At 34.1% G+C, this 14,489-nt stretch overlaps 1 protein-coding gene across 1 annotated transcript; it reads right to left on the reverse strand.

Annotated features, from left to right (window-relative positions):
* Nucleotides 1-11,235: 11,235 nt before the first annotated feature.
* Nucleotides 11,236-14,266, reverse strand: LOC111892999 (probable zinc metallopeptidase EGY3, chloroplastic). Its single transcript, XM_023889078.3, has 6 exons — nt 13,519-14,266; nt 13,227-13,424; nt 12,925-13,149; nt 12,591-12,829; nt 12,324-12,478; nt 11,236-11,715 (listed from the first exon to the last, which is right to left on the reverse strand). Exons 1-6 carry the CDS (start codon nt 14,074-14,076, stop codon nt 11,360-11,362), a joined length of 1,731 nt encoding a protein of 576 aa, XP_023744846.1. The 5' UTR covers nt 14,077-14,266; the 3' UTR covers nt 11,236-11,359.
* Between the last annotated feature and the right edge of the window lie 223 nt (nt 14,267-14,489).

A 14,489-nucleotide genomic window follows, 5' to 3' on the forward strand; every position in this document is an offset into this window, starting at 1 on the left:
CTGAGGAGGTCTTATGATCCTTTAAATAGGATGCAAAACCCCGGAAATTAGGGTTTCATCCTCCAGCTTATACTCGTCGAGTCCCTACTTGGACTCGGCGAGTAGGTCACTTAAACTCGTGGACCAACCCGCTGCTACTCAGCGAGTCAAGCAACCAACTCGTCGAGTAGCCCTGAACTCATGAGAATTTATATCCATAAATTGATCCTCGGGAAATCGAGGCGTTACATAAATTATCTTGGAAGGCTTTATGTAATTATATGCATGTCTGGTTGATTTGATCTCTATGATTATTTATAATTGATATTATATCTTAATTGTTAGTTGTTGTGCCTTTCAAGATCATGTAGACTCGGCAAGGGCAAAGAGGTAGACGAGATATAAAAGAATTGTTAGATGAATGGTAATGTCCGACTCAAATCTTTATATAGTTTTGTAGAATATGATCCTTTTGATAATTATTTATAAACTAGATATTAATACAATGTACATCTTGTTGTTTAGTGGTTTAAAAATGATTTTTTTTATGTGCATTATATTAATTTGTCAGGTGTTACAACACATCGCACTACATGACTTGTAATCATATAACTATTTGAGTTCTTTCGACTCTCATGCAAATTCTAATTATACGTACACTAAATGATTATCTAATATTAATATCACCAACAATTAGTTTAAATTCTATTGAAAATATTCTTTACCTACGTGTCTTTATGTAACCAAATACTAATATCACCAACAATTATGTTAAATTCTATTGAAAATATTTTTTACCTACATGTCTTTATGTAACCGGTGAAATTATATTTATCGCACATAAGATAAGCAAAGCAATCATTGAAATTATATTATATCGGATATATAATTATCTAAAGACCATGATGTCTTATTCATGCTTGATTAAGTAGGACATGGTAACGTTTCCTTCATGTTTCACGAAAAAATAATTTAAAATCATATCATTACAAAACTTTTTGTACAGCATGCATTCCTTCTTCCAAATAAAGCCTACATCATTATCATTCAAAAAAAATTGAGCTTTATCATCCATCATCTATAAATCCATTATACTAAAAGTGATAATTGTTTGACAAAATCCACATTTTGTTGAATTTTAATTTTAGAATAATTCTACTTGTTTTCCACATACAAACAACTCATATTCAAGATGGTTCTTATTACTATAGATCATCATGAACACTAATAAGAAAATACTTGAAGAATCAATAGACTACCTAGTTGGATTTTACTACAATTTTGACTGCTTCACATTCCAAATCCACAAATTTTGACTTCTTCACATTCCCAAATACAACAATTTTGACTTCTTCACATTCCAAAGTCCAAACAAATTCAAACTACACTAAGTTAACTTGTACACAAAATCCCATAACTTGATTATTTCATACATTCAGTGATGATATACATACGGATTCATAATACAAAGTAATATCCATATGTAAATACGAATTCAACAAATTTGTAAACACGATCATAATTCATATCATACATCTATACGCCTAACTTAAGTTTTTGTCAATTTTACATTAAAATCTATATCTAAAACTTGTTATATTGAAGCTAATTATTGCTTTTCCTTTGTTTATTCAAGAAAGGGAATTCAATTAATTAGTTAATTCATGGCTGCTTGCTTTGGGTGTAAATATAATCAAGATGAACTGCGAGTGTTCGTCTCATCAGGCATTCTTCTTCTCCATCTCCTCTGCAATTTTCTTCGACATTATGATTGTTAATCTCTTCATCCTTCAATAACTAATCGATCCGAAAGTCCATATGAAAGTGAAACAATGAATCAATGATCTATAAATATCATATTACATAAAAAGGAGAAAAACGAAATTGGCGTACTGTATGATGAGTTCCAACGGGAGTGACGACCGGCGGCGGACGAGCGACGGCGTATTGTAGCAGGGAGAGGAGGAGAACGGTTGTTATGAAAACGGCGGTAAGTCTAATAGCTTTAGACATGCTTCAAATGGAGCAATGGGTATGGGAGGAAGAAGGATACTGTTCCGATTTGAGTTTATACTTTATAGACTATAGACCTTGTGACGAAAAGGGCAAATTGATAGTTCAGTGTATATAAAAATAAAAAAATAAAAAAATAAAAAAAAGAAAAAAGTATATAGAATTAGACAAAATTGTAAGAATGGTCCTTGTGTTATGTCCAAAAATGCTACTTTGAGCCAAACAGGTTTGGACTAGCACAAATAGTCCAAAGGTTTTCATTTTCCTGCGTTTTTGGTCCAAAACAGTTTAAAATTTCTAAAATTGACGAATTTGCTCTTTTCCATTTGTTTTTTTCTTTTCTTTTTGTTATTTAATTATTTTCTAACTAAAAAAATATTAAAAAATTAAAGAAAATCTCTCTCTCTCTCTCTTTCTCCCTCCCTCTCTCTCTCTCTCTCTCTCTCTCTCCCCCTCTCTCGTTCATCACCCTATACCACCCACACAAACACCACCGTCCAACGCCACCTTCAATCACCCAAGACCTCCATTATTCCTCAATTATCACCATTCCTAACAGTTGCAAATGTAAAAAAAAAAAAAAAAAAAAAAAAAAAGAGAGAGAGAGAGAGAGAGATAAAATAAGGAGCTACAATCGATTCATAAAGGAGAAAAAAGAGAATTGTAATCGAGTTTAGAAGAAAGAGAAGGAGGGTGCGACTTTGGGTGACTGTGTTTGTCGATTGGATTTTGAGAAGTGAAGGGGGGTTCCGATTTCTAGTGTGAAACCCTTGTCGTCGATCTAACCTTGTTGGTGTTTCAAGGTTCGGTTTTTTCGATCTAACCCTTGCTGGAGCTTCCTATTAAAGCAAGCCCTAGCACCAACCAAAATCGAAACTTGAACAGAAGGATTAAGGCTTGAATCTAATAAGATACCTTGTATTGTTGAGGAATCGACTTTGCTTAAGCATGAATTAAAAGAAATTAGGGGTAAACGAGGCTTGATATGTTCGATTAGGAGTTAAATTGGGTTGCAAACTAATCTTGGAAGAAGCTAAGTTGAAAACTGATCTTGCCCCTACAGCAGATTCATAACCATCATTGGTATCAGAGGTGGCACCTACAGAACCTGTTCCATAATCAAACTTTGAGATCTGGGTTAAATACACACACTGAAAAGGAACTCAGAATCACATTCAAAGAAGATGAAAATGGTGTGTTCTGAACAGAAAAGAAAAATGGTTACTAATATCGATGGAGGAATAAGGAAGAACGAATGGAAGCAGCGTGAGGGTCGAAAAGAGATGAATACAAAAGGGAAATGGTGGATGTCGTCGGTTCTTTTTCTCCGCTGAACAGTGTCGACGGTCCTGTTTGCGATCGATCGGAGGCTTGCTTCAGCTGGCCATGGCGGGGGTTTGGTGGTTACTAGGTCGGTCTGCCATTAAAATGGAAGGAAGACGAGAGGTTGGGTTGTAGAAGGCAACAAATTCGATGGTTGCTGGGTTTTTCTAGAGATTAGGAGAGAGAGAGAGAGAGAGAGAGAGAGAGTTTCTTTTATTTTTTATATTTTTAGTTAGAGAATAATTAAATAACAAAAAGAAAAGAAAAAACAAATGGAAAAGGGCAAATTCGTCATTTTTAAAAATTTTAAACTGTTTTGGACCAAAACGCAGCAAAATGAAAACTTTTGGACTATTTGCGCTAGTCCAAACCTGTTTGGCCCAAAGTAGCATTTTTGGACATACCACAGGGACCATTCTTGCAATTTTGTCATAGAATTACTGGAAACTCGAGTAGGATGAGTTGGTGAGAAACCCTAGAAGATGCTTGCTATCATGTTATGTTATTCAATTTTTAGTTTCTTCGTTAATTTATTAGACGTGTAATGACTTAAAACTTTTGTATAGATTTTTGTTTTTGTAAAATGGTCCATATTGTTTATAAATGGTTACATTTTAGTCCATATTTTTATTTGTTATATTATACCTTGCCGTATACCAACAACGAAGAGGGTTTGTTGTCACGGTGGCAGCCCACCATGATCGTTCACACCATACTGTGTGTGGTGGTGGTGGTTGCTATTGTGGTCACAATCGCAATGGAGAACGACCAATGGGCTAAAAGCAACATCCAATGGTCATTTTCATTAAAAGAAAATCAAACTTTTTTAAAGATAATTTATCACACTTCTATATATCATTCTATTTCACACATAACCTCACTCTCTTTTATACTTTTAACACAATAAAGATAGAATTTGTTAAAACTTATTATTCGGATGATGGAGAGTTTATCGCAACATTCTTTAATGTTAATCAAAACATTGTCAACCAAAAGCACACATATGTTAGTAATAAAAGAATGGTTGTCAATCGAGATCGGCAAAACAACATATGAACTTTTGGTACGTCATTAGTTTGTACATATTATGCCCAAAAATATAAAATTTTGGCTTTGCCCCCCCCCCCCCCTGTTCACCAATTTTTATACGCATTATATTTTCGACCCCCCCCTCCCCCCAAAATATATGTTGAAGCTCCGCCACTGATAGAGTGTGAATGAGTTTTAGTACTATACTGAAATGTTTGCGTGCACTTAGGTACTTAAGGTCTTAGTGGAGTGTGTAGATTTTTTGTGCATGTGTTATTGAGGTTTCTGGCAAAGAATATTTGCATAAACCTACAACACGTGATATTAAGAAATTATATTTGGCACATGAAGCAATACATAGTTTACTGGGAATGATTTGTAGCCTAGAATGTACACATTAGGCATCGAAAAATGTCCAAATGCGTAGTACGATTAATTTACCCGAGGTGTTATGTGTTATAGATAAACCATGTATGATACTAGAAGTTGTTGCATCTCATGATTTGTAGTTTTGACATGCGTACTTTGGGGTTGCAAGGTCTAATAATGACCGAAGTGTTCTTCGCCAGTCACCCGTTTTCAATGATATTTGAACCGGGTGAGTAACTGATATGTCTTTCATGGTGAACATACATGGATACAAACATGATTACTTCCTTTATGATGGGATATACCTAGATTATTCCACCTTTGTGAAGGTATATGTAGTACCTCAAATTGAAAAAGCAAAGAAATTCACAAAAAAAATATAGGAATCTACTAGAAAGGACATAGTGACAACATTTGAAGTCCTCAAGCAGAAATGACATGTAGTGAAACACGTTACACGATTCTAGAATAACGGCATGATGCAAACAATAATGCGTGCATGCATCATACTATATAATATGATGGTTGAATATAAATGTATAACGATTTGCACGTATAATGAGAACGACATAGTTAATTTGGATCGACAGTTCATTCCAATTCGATTAAATCCTTCTGAAATTCAAGATGTTGAAATATGCCAATATTTTCGAGAAGAACCAGCGGAGTATCCATAGTTCCGTACAAAACACCATGAACGACAATGGATAATTTATTATTGGTTATGTATTTTTTATGAAACTTTTATTTTTCATTTATGCAATTTTAGGGTTATTTAAATGTTCGGTATTTTTTCTATGTTTTTATTTTATTTATGTAATGTAATGTTTTTATTTTTATTACAAATTTAGCATATATATATATATATATATATATATATATATATATATATATATATATATATATATATATTTAATTAAAAAACATGATGTGTAGGGGTGACAGCAACATCCCTTCACATTTGTTGTCGTGGTAGTTATATCGGATGGTCTTAATAGTGTTTGTGGTTTTTATGTTGTTGTTGGTCAATGTGGTTTTATCTTGTTTATATTTAATCTAAAATTATTATTTTTCTATGTTGTAATTTTTATTATCTTATTTTAGTTTATACTAATATTTAAAAAAAAATATAAGACTTCACGTATGATTTAACTGAAATATTCTTTTAAATATCCCTTATTAGGTTAGTAGGAATGGTCATTTAAAAACATTTTTTTTTAAATTGATACTCCCAAAGTAATCAAACTTTTGAAGCAAAATATGTTGTTAAACTGAAACTTATGAGAGGGAACAATATCATTCAAAAGCATCGATAAGGTTTTCATAGTTAACTATCATTACATCTAATTCAAAAGGTCTTTACTCTATGTTATATTCTCATCCATAACTTCTAACAGAAATCATTCATCTCAACCTCGCATCAAAGAATACATTTGACAAAAGTCAAGTGAGTACACATAGGGTAAGTACATTGTGATACGGATTTTCTGTACTCACTAATAAACCAACTAATCTATATTCTATACTAACTAATACGCGATAGGCAGTGTACCTAATCGAATAGCAGGATAGTTCTGTAACACCGTAAATTTCAAAATAATTTTTCGCATTTTATAAAAACATAATTCATTCATTATTCATAAAAACATCATTGTTTAAAACTCAATTCATAACACATATCAATCCCAAGATCTCATAACATAAAAATCTCGTGTGTGTACCGTTCAAGTCGGCGCCTTCCTGCGATCCTCACTAGTACCTGAAACACATAACACAAAACACTGTAAGCACGAAGCTTAGTGAGTTCCCTAAAATACCATACAAACAATGTATCACATAACTCTGATTACCTACTCAAGGTAAGGTATAGTGAGAAGACTCACCTCGGATATCTCAGTAAATCTCTGACTCGGTAAACTCTGGTCTAGCCCCTGCCTAATCACATGAAATAAATACTCTAATTAATACAACCCTCAGGGCTAGGCTAATCTCTCTGTCTATACATCCTCTAGGAAGGGTAAAAGACTATCCTACCCTTCCGATGACTCTAAGGTCCAAACATTGACTAACCCTAAAAGTCAACGAAGTCAACGGTCAACCTTGACCAAACTCGCCGAGTGCACAACTGTGACTCGGCGAGTCCACACGTGTTCTTCACTCTCCTAGTCCTCATTCGACTCACTGAGTCAACCTCAACTCTGCAAATCATCACTGATCACAATCTGTGAAATGTCCCGACCCAACTCGCCGAGTCCCGCTCCTGACTCGGCGAGTACCATCGTGCACTCTGTCCTCTAGATTCCCCCTGACTCACCGAGTCACTTCCCCAACTCAGTGAGTCACCAACTGTGTGATTATCGGGAAAACCCTCGTCCTACTCGGCGAGTTCATGCCATGCTCAAGCTGAACTGACCTCCTGAGGTCAGATCCGCTCCTCTAAACCGTAGATCCAGCTTCCCAAAGCATTATAATCACGTAAAGCTAACATCTTGGTGCTCATGCAAAGGCTCAAAGGCCTTATTTGAAGATATGACCTCTAAAATGACATCCTAAGCTTATAACCCCCATTAACACTCATAAAGCTCAAAGGAAAAGGGTCTCTGGACCTCTTTGGGTCCAGATCTACAGCACCAACACGAGAAGGGACCAATTACTCCATATAACCATCCTCTAAAGGGGCTAAAAAGCCCTAACTCTAAGAATTACACCATAAACTGAAGAAGGGTCGAATGAATACCTCAAAATGAAGTCTTTGAGCCCTGGAATCACTGGATTAGCACCCTCTTCAGCCTCCTCTTGTCTTGGTCCTCTTCTATTTGCAAAAACACTAACAAATAATCAAGAAATGGCTCCTTTCCTCTCACAATCTCTCTAGCTCACTTAGGGTTTATCTCTGGGGTCTGGTAGCCGCAAATGACGGCCATAAGGCCCTTTAAATAGGCCCCAAACCCGAGGAATTAGGGTTTCATTAAACAGTGTGGACTCGCCGAGTCCAGCCTTCCACCCGGATAATGATTCGCGTCTCTACTCGGCGAGTCTACGCATCAACTCGCCGAGTTCTTCCATAAAACTTGAAATACAACGAATAAATATGATACCTGAAATTCCGGATGTTACAAGTTCAGGTAAGTAGGATATCGAACACAGAGAACGAAAATTGCAACTAAATTACTACTAGATGTTAACTAACTTAAACAACTAATGAAAATGGGGGATTTCTAGTTTTGCAAGTCTAGAAACATAATGCATTTATCACAAAATACGACTAAACTAACAAGAATAATTCAAATTAAGGATTAAGACAGTATATTAAAGAGACTTCCGCTTATATACAAGTCATAGTACTCATGTGGTTGATTTCTTAGAAAGTGAAATGGATTGAGTTGTTCATTGCTTACCGATTCCTAAGTTGATTAGACTTTATGATCGTAGTAAAACTAATTCATTCATACATTGATAAGGTGAACAAAAAAATAAGAATACTAGTATTAAATTCGAGTTATGCTAGACTTGAACTAATGATTGATATTAATGGATAATAACATCAATTCAATACATGAATGATCATCACATATTAGCTTCCACATTAATTTACCTACTCTTCTATTTAACCCTAGGTTTATGATCAAAACACTAGTCTTATAACTTGGATGGTCACAAATTCATAAGATTCAAGTTTACCAAATAAGAATGATCATCTAATTCAGAAAAACTCAGCAATAAACAGAAGAAGTAGTTATCATTAACACAAAATGGTCTTTAACAAGCTATCATAACAAATAAGCAACTAGCAACAATCCAAGATCCAATAAATCAAGACATAGTCGTAATGATTCTCTGTTCTAAACATAAGTTAGGGTTTTTGGCCCATGACTACCGGAAACAGACTCATAAAAATGAAATCTGCTTTGCTAAACATAATCAAAACAAAGTAATTAAGTGATAAAGAATGATGTTGCCTTTATATCTCTTCAAAATCAAGCCTTAAATCAATCTTCACGTTGCAAAACCTCCAAGGAATGTTTCTGGCCTTCAAAAATTGATAATAGCTTCTAGAATTTGATAGGGTTGATGGAGAAATCATTCTATTTATAAAGCCCAAAATTGGCTCACCACGTCGTGGTTAACCACCATCGCGACGTGGTCTTTCATAAAAATCGTGTATCCGCCAAGTTACTATTTGATCAGGAATTCCCCATGTACAATGACGTGGTGGTGATCACCACATCGTGGTCTTCCAGTTTCAAGACTTCTTTGACTTTGATTCAATTTTCCGGCTTCCCGCTCCGCAATAGCTTCCTTGTGATCCCGAGCATGTCTTCGCTGCTATAATTTTTTTTAACAAATTAAGTATCTTTTGTTCTATAATGAGCATAAATGTAGCAAAAATTATTAAAATAATGCATGAAATATATGTAACTAAATATGCACATATCACATTGCAAATCATTTCATCAAATTAAGCAATTAAACTTTTCATCAAAATCATCTATAATGAGCATTAAGTCTTTTCTTGTAAGTTATATATATATATATATATATATATATATATATATATATATATATATATATATATATATATATATATATATATATATATATATATATATATATATATATATATATATATATATGAGTTTGTTAAGCTTTTCATTGAAAGTTATGCAGTGTACTGAGTAATTAATCTTCATCGAAGCCATATATAATGAGATTAAGTTCTTCATCGAAATTGATGTACCATGATCAATTTAGCTCCCATCAAAATCATCTATAAGTAAGGAATTAAGCTCTCATTAAAAAGCAAGTAAATCAAACCATTTTTCGTTCCAAAAAAGGTAAAACAAACCAAACTATGGTCACAAGTTCGATATACCGTGAATTCACCTTTCTTATAAAGGATACTACCACAAAAGCTTCCTTAAAATTCTGAAGTATCAGTAGACACCTAAATTATGTAATAGGCACAAAACCATTATTAATCATTAATCGATGTTGCTTGTAAGCTAATTAGTCTCACTCTCGTCGTTAACACTCTTATATTGTCCATTAAGAACAACATGAAGCAGCCAAATAATCATTGTTATCGAATAAAGAAGTTAAAAACATGTATGTGTGATGGACAAACATGGTCGTGTAGCCATTTGACACGATCAATTTCAAAGGTCACTCACTTCGTCTAAAAACCTAAAAAAAATTGCTCTATAACTTCGTCCAAATCCATTCTAACACTTATAACTTGACTTCTACCGACATAATATGGACTTAATATATTATAGCTAAGTTTTAGACACACAAATCATCTTTAATTAACATCGAAATTCATATCTAAATCATGATTAAAACACTTAACTCCATTGGAGTACAATTCAAGCTTCATTTAATCAAATTGAGTTCTAGCCTAGCGGCATCGGATCTAGTTCTTCATCTTTGAGGTCAAAGGTTCAAGTCTCGTCGTGAACATAAGTGGATTAGGTGTTAGATTATGAGTAGATTAGGTTTATTGGTTTAAAAATATTAACTCTATGGATTTTCCTCGATTAAATGGACAATAATTGTTAGAAACTTTTCCTTGACTTCTTTATAACATTAAGGACATGTTTGCAATTTCATCTAAAAACTCTTTATTAACTTATTGACTTCTTGAGAAGTCAATAAGTTTTAAAAAAATGTTTGGCACAGGAAAAAAAACATTTTAAAACAACTTCTACTTAAGCATTTGAAATGAGTTTTTAAAAAGTGAGGATTTTTAACCTTTGCAAACTTTTTATGACTTATTGACTTATTAACTTTGAAAACAGTCATTTTACATGTATAAGCTAACCACATACTTTTTAACTTATTAACTTATTGATTTTTCTCACCACAAAGCTAATCCAAATATTTTTTGAAAAGACTCATTTTAGAAAAGTCACAAGTTAATAAGTCCTTGCCAAACACCCCTTAAATACATTTTTGAACTTCAAATATGAGGAATCAAAGGATGATTCTTCATAATTTAAATCAAAACTCTATAAAAACTCTAATCTTCAAATGCCTGCTCATAAGGCAACGACAAACATGTTTTAAGGCATAGATACTTGTCGGTCATATATTTGGTACAATATCGTGCGCTCAAAAGATGGGAACTTTTGATGTCAAATTATTTTATAATATTTTTGATGGGAGTATGGGACAGCTGTTACAAAACAAGGGTTAGAATATAAAATAATAATTTGGATATTCAAGAACGGTTTACATTAACATTTTCCCAAATGGTTGAAGGAAGCCGCATGTTGCCTATCTCCCAGATTATTTCATTTTTATTTATCCAATTAAAAACATTTTTTTACGTTGGAGTTAAACTCACACCACACTTTCATATTCTTTTATTCATAAATTCTTTACCTCTATATTTGAAAATCATTTCTAAAATATAACTAGATGTTCTTAGAAGTGTTTAATAAATGTAACTAAATAAATAGATTTTTCTATTATAAAAATATTAAGCCCCTATAGAATAAACTCTTTTCATTTTGATGTGCATTGTAAAAATATTAATCGGACATAAAACTTTTTTGAAGTTATGTACATGATACAATTGTATTACAAAAAAGACATGAAACTTTACAACGAAAAATATATCAATCAACAACATACACTACTAGATTCACAAATCGCCCCTAAAATACGGTCCATTAAGAAACGTGCTAGAGAACGTCCCTCCACCATTCGGGAAAAGTGTAAGCAAGCATATGAGCCCAAGAACAAACCCCCAAGCATACCTATCATCCCCTAGAGGGGTAATTTCGTCTTTTGCAGGTATTTCTTCACCACCTCTAAAAAAAGTCGAAAATAGCCCCCAAGCAAGACAAAGGACACTACCGCTAAAACCGCCGATGACTAAAAGGAATGAGGCGGCAAATGATAATAGTGCCGCCGTGCTCCGACCAAACATGGCTTGAGCTATTCGGCCTCCTTCGAGCCTTCCGATTGGTAACAAGTTCAATGTAGTCACCACCATTCCTGTGTATCAGATAAAATTTTATCTGGTAAGCTATATATGAGTGTTACTTTTTTACTTTAATACAAAAAGAAGGATATAATAGAAAAAAAGTAAGAGGAATTATGATTTCCCATTTAAGTCCTACAAGTTTCTACAAATTTAAAATTTCCCTCCCATTTCCTAAAGTTTGTAGTGATTTTGTCAAATATTTTTTAAATATCATTTAAATTAGAGTAAGTTATAACATTTTTGGACCCAAAAAAGTTTCTTGCAATTTTGGTCCATATTTGAGATTCTTGTAACGTTTTTGGTCTATGTTCCAAATAAAATGACTATTTTGTTTGCTAAATGTAGCTACATTTAAACTTTTGGACACGAAAATACAATCATTTCACTTTACAAAAATCTTAAATAATTACAAAATTGCAAGAGAAACTTTTTAAGACCGAAATTGCAAAGCAACTATATTCGGAAACCAAAAATGTAATTTACTCTTTAAATTGAAATGTTGAATATTTAGGGAACGACCAAAATACCATTCAAAATCGAGTTTTGATAAACTCGTAGAACTTTAGAAAATGACCAAAATGCCCTTATCCGATAATGAAAAAGTTTCAAGGAGCCTCACCTAGAAGCCCCGCAAAGGCAAGAGGATCGACAGGAACCCCAACACCTTCCACAGCATAAGGCAACACATTGCCTAAATCATCTGTGTATGGACCAATTACAAATTGGATAAAAGAAAGCAACGGATTATTGTAAAAGAATTGAGGTCTTATGTACCTGGATACAAACAATCCTTAATCAAGTAAGGTCGATTTGTTTTTCTTTTCAAGACTTAGTCAAGAAAAAACCCCTTGATGAAAAAAGAAAAAGAAAAAAAACAGAGTCTTACAGGGCGTTATCTCCTCCATTAAAGCTTCCATCAGCAACAAAAGCAGCGACTGCTAGTGCTAGTGACGTCAAATAAGCACTAGCTGTTCTAGCCACAGGAATATCAAACAAAGCCTTTTTATTAGGAAGAAGAGATTCGTAATTGTTCATAACCCCCAAACACCCTGTCCAATTTGAGGGCACAAGAAACGATGGACTAAGTTTCACACCATAACGTGCTGCTGTAACCCTAGTCGCAATCTGCATTACATAACAAATTCACATAATCACATTCATTCGGTTACTTAAATCAGTCAAATTTGACAAAATATGATAGAAATTGAGAGAATTGGTACCTCTGAAACGCCTAGAATTGTTAGGAAACCGGTGAAAAGTGGCACAACGTCTGCTAAATAGTCGTTGAAAGTTGCATTGGGTTTCAGGAAGAAGCCGCTCATTAAAGCAATCGTCCCGAAAGTGGTCACTGCTAAAGCTATTGCACTGATGTAGCCAGATGGAGTGCTTAATTTGGTTAATTCGAATTGAAGATCGATCTCTGATTTCGGTTGAACAACACACACCTTTTGGCAATACGAATGGCAAATAAGCATTCAATCATTAAGAAGTAATGTGATGATATGATCAGCAATCGAGTTACCTGTTTTGTAATGTCATCAGACTTTTCCTCCATGAACCACAACACGACTTCCCTTCCTGCTGCTTCCGAGAGTTTCTGTTCTAATGTCGGGATTACTTCTTCAATGGGTCTCCTCAAGTTTCCGATAAAAATTCCTCCATCGCCAAATCTCCTAGCATCGGTTGCGAAAAATGTAGTAAACCCAAAACAGTTTTTTAGCTGCAATTCAAAAAATATATAGTATATGATCAGATTTCACATGGGTTTTGAAGATGGAATCGTGATTGTTTCGTTTGGGGGAGAAAGGTTTCACCTTGTTGAGATCAAGAGCTTTGAAACTCTCTTCTGCTTTCTCGAGCCTCTGTTTCTCTCTAGATAAATTATCACGAAGCACTTGATTGAACAAACCCACAAGTGGATTATCGCTGCTTCTTTCTCTGTCGAGTTCTTTTAGCTTCCTATCTGTTCTTTTCTTTTCGAGCTTAATAGCAGCTTCAATTGAAGGATTACCCATGAATTTCTTGAAATCTTCATCAGTCTTCCAATCCAATTCTTGCTGATCCTCATTCCCTTCACTTTCACCTCCATTTTCTTCGCTAGGTTTAGTTCCCAAATGGATTTCACCATTTTCGTTTTCGCGTTCAACCGAAGCTACAGTTACAGTTGATTCTTCGGTTTCCCTCTCGGCTTTGACTGAAATCTTGAGCCTTTTGGGGTTATAGAGAGTAAAAATACGATGGGGTTTGTGATGAGAAGGGTGTTTGAGAAGCGAATTGATTATGATTCGTGGGTTATTAGTTTTCTTGTGTAGTGTGCCTGACAATGAAGAAACTGAGTGGGTGATCGCTGGAATGGAGCAACTGACGACCATTGTTGCAAGATTACTTGAGAATCGTTGAGGCGAGAACAGCAGAGCAACATGATAGGAGTAATTAAAGGAAATGGGATTTTGGATCGATCGGAGATTGATCTAGAAATCCGATTGCTCTAGAATGTTAGAGAAAGGTTACAGATGTATGCTTCTTGGCTATCCACAAGAAAATGACAAAGACGGCACCTATATTTGCAATTGTTGTGTGGTTTATTTAAGGGGCTAAAATAGAAAATATGAACGCTCCCAGTGAAATTAGGAAAATGATTAACACTAATCAATTATTATTTTTTATATTTTGTTATTTTTTATTATCTCCGTTTTATGTTTACTGTCCACTTTTCATTTTTAAGTCTTTATTTTTAACTTTGTCATTATATATTTTATTTTAGATATATAACTTGATAATATAT

Source organism: Lactuca sativa, chromosome 9, assembly GCF_002870075.4.
Source record: "Lactuca sativa cultivar Salinas chromosome 9, Lsat_Salinas_v11, whole genome shotgun sequence".
Taxonomy (NCBI): domain Eukaryota; kingdom Viridiplantae; phylum Streptophyta; class Magnoliopsida; order Asterales; family Asteraceae; genus Lactuca; species Lactuca sativa.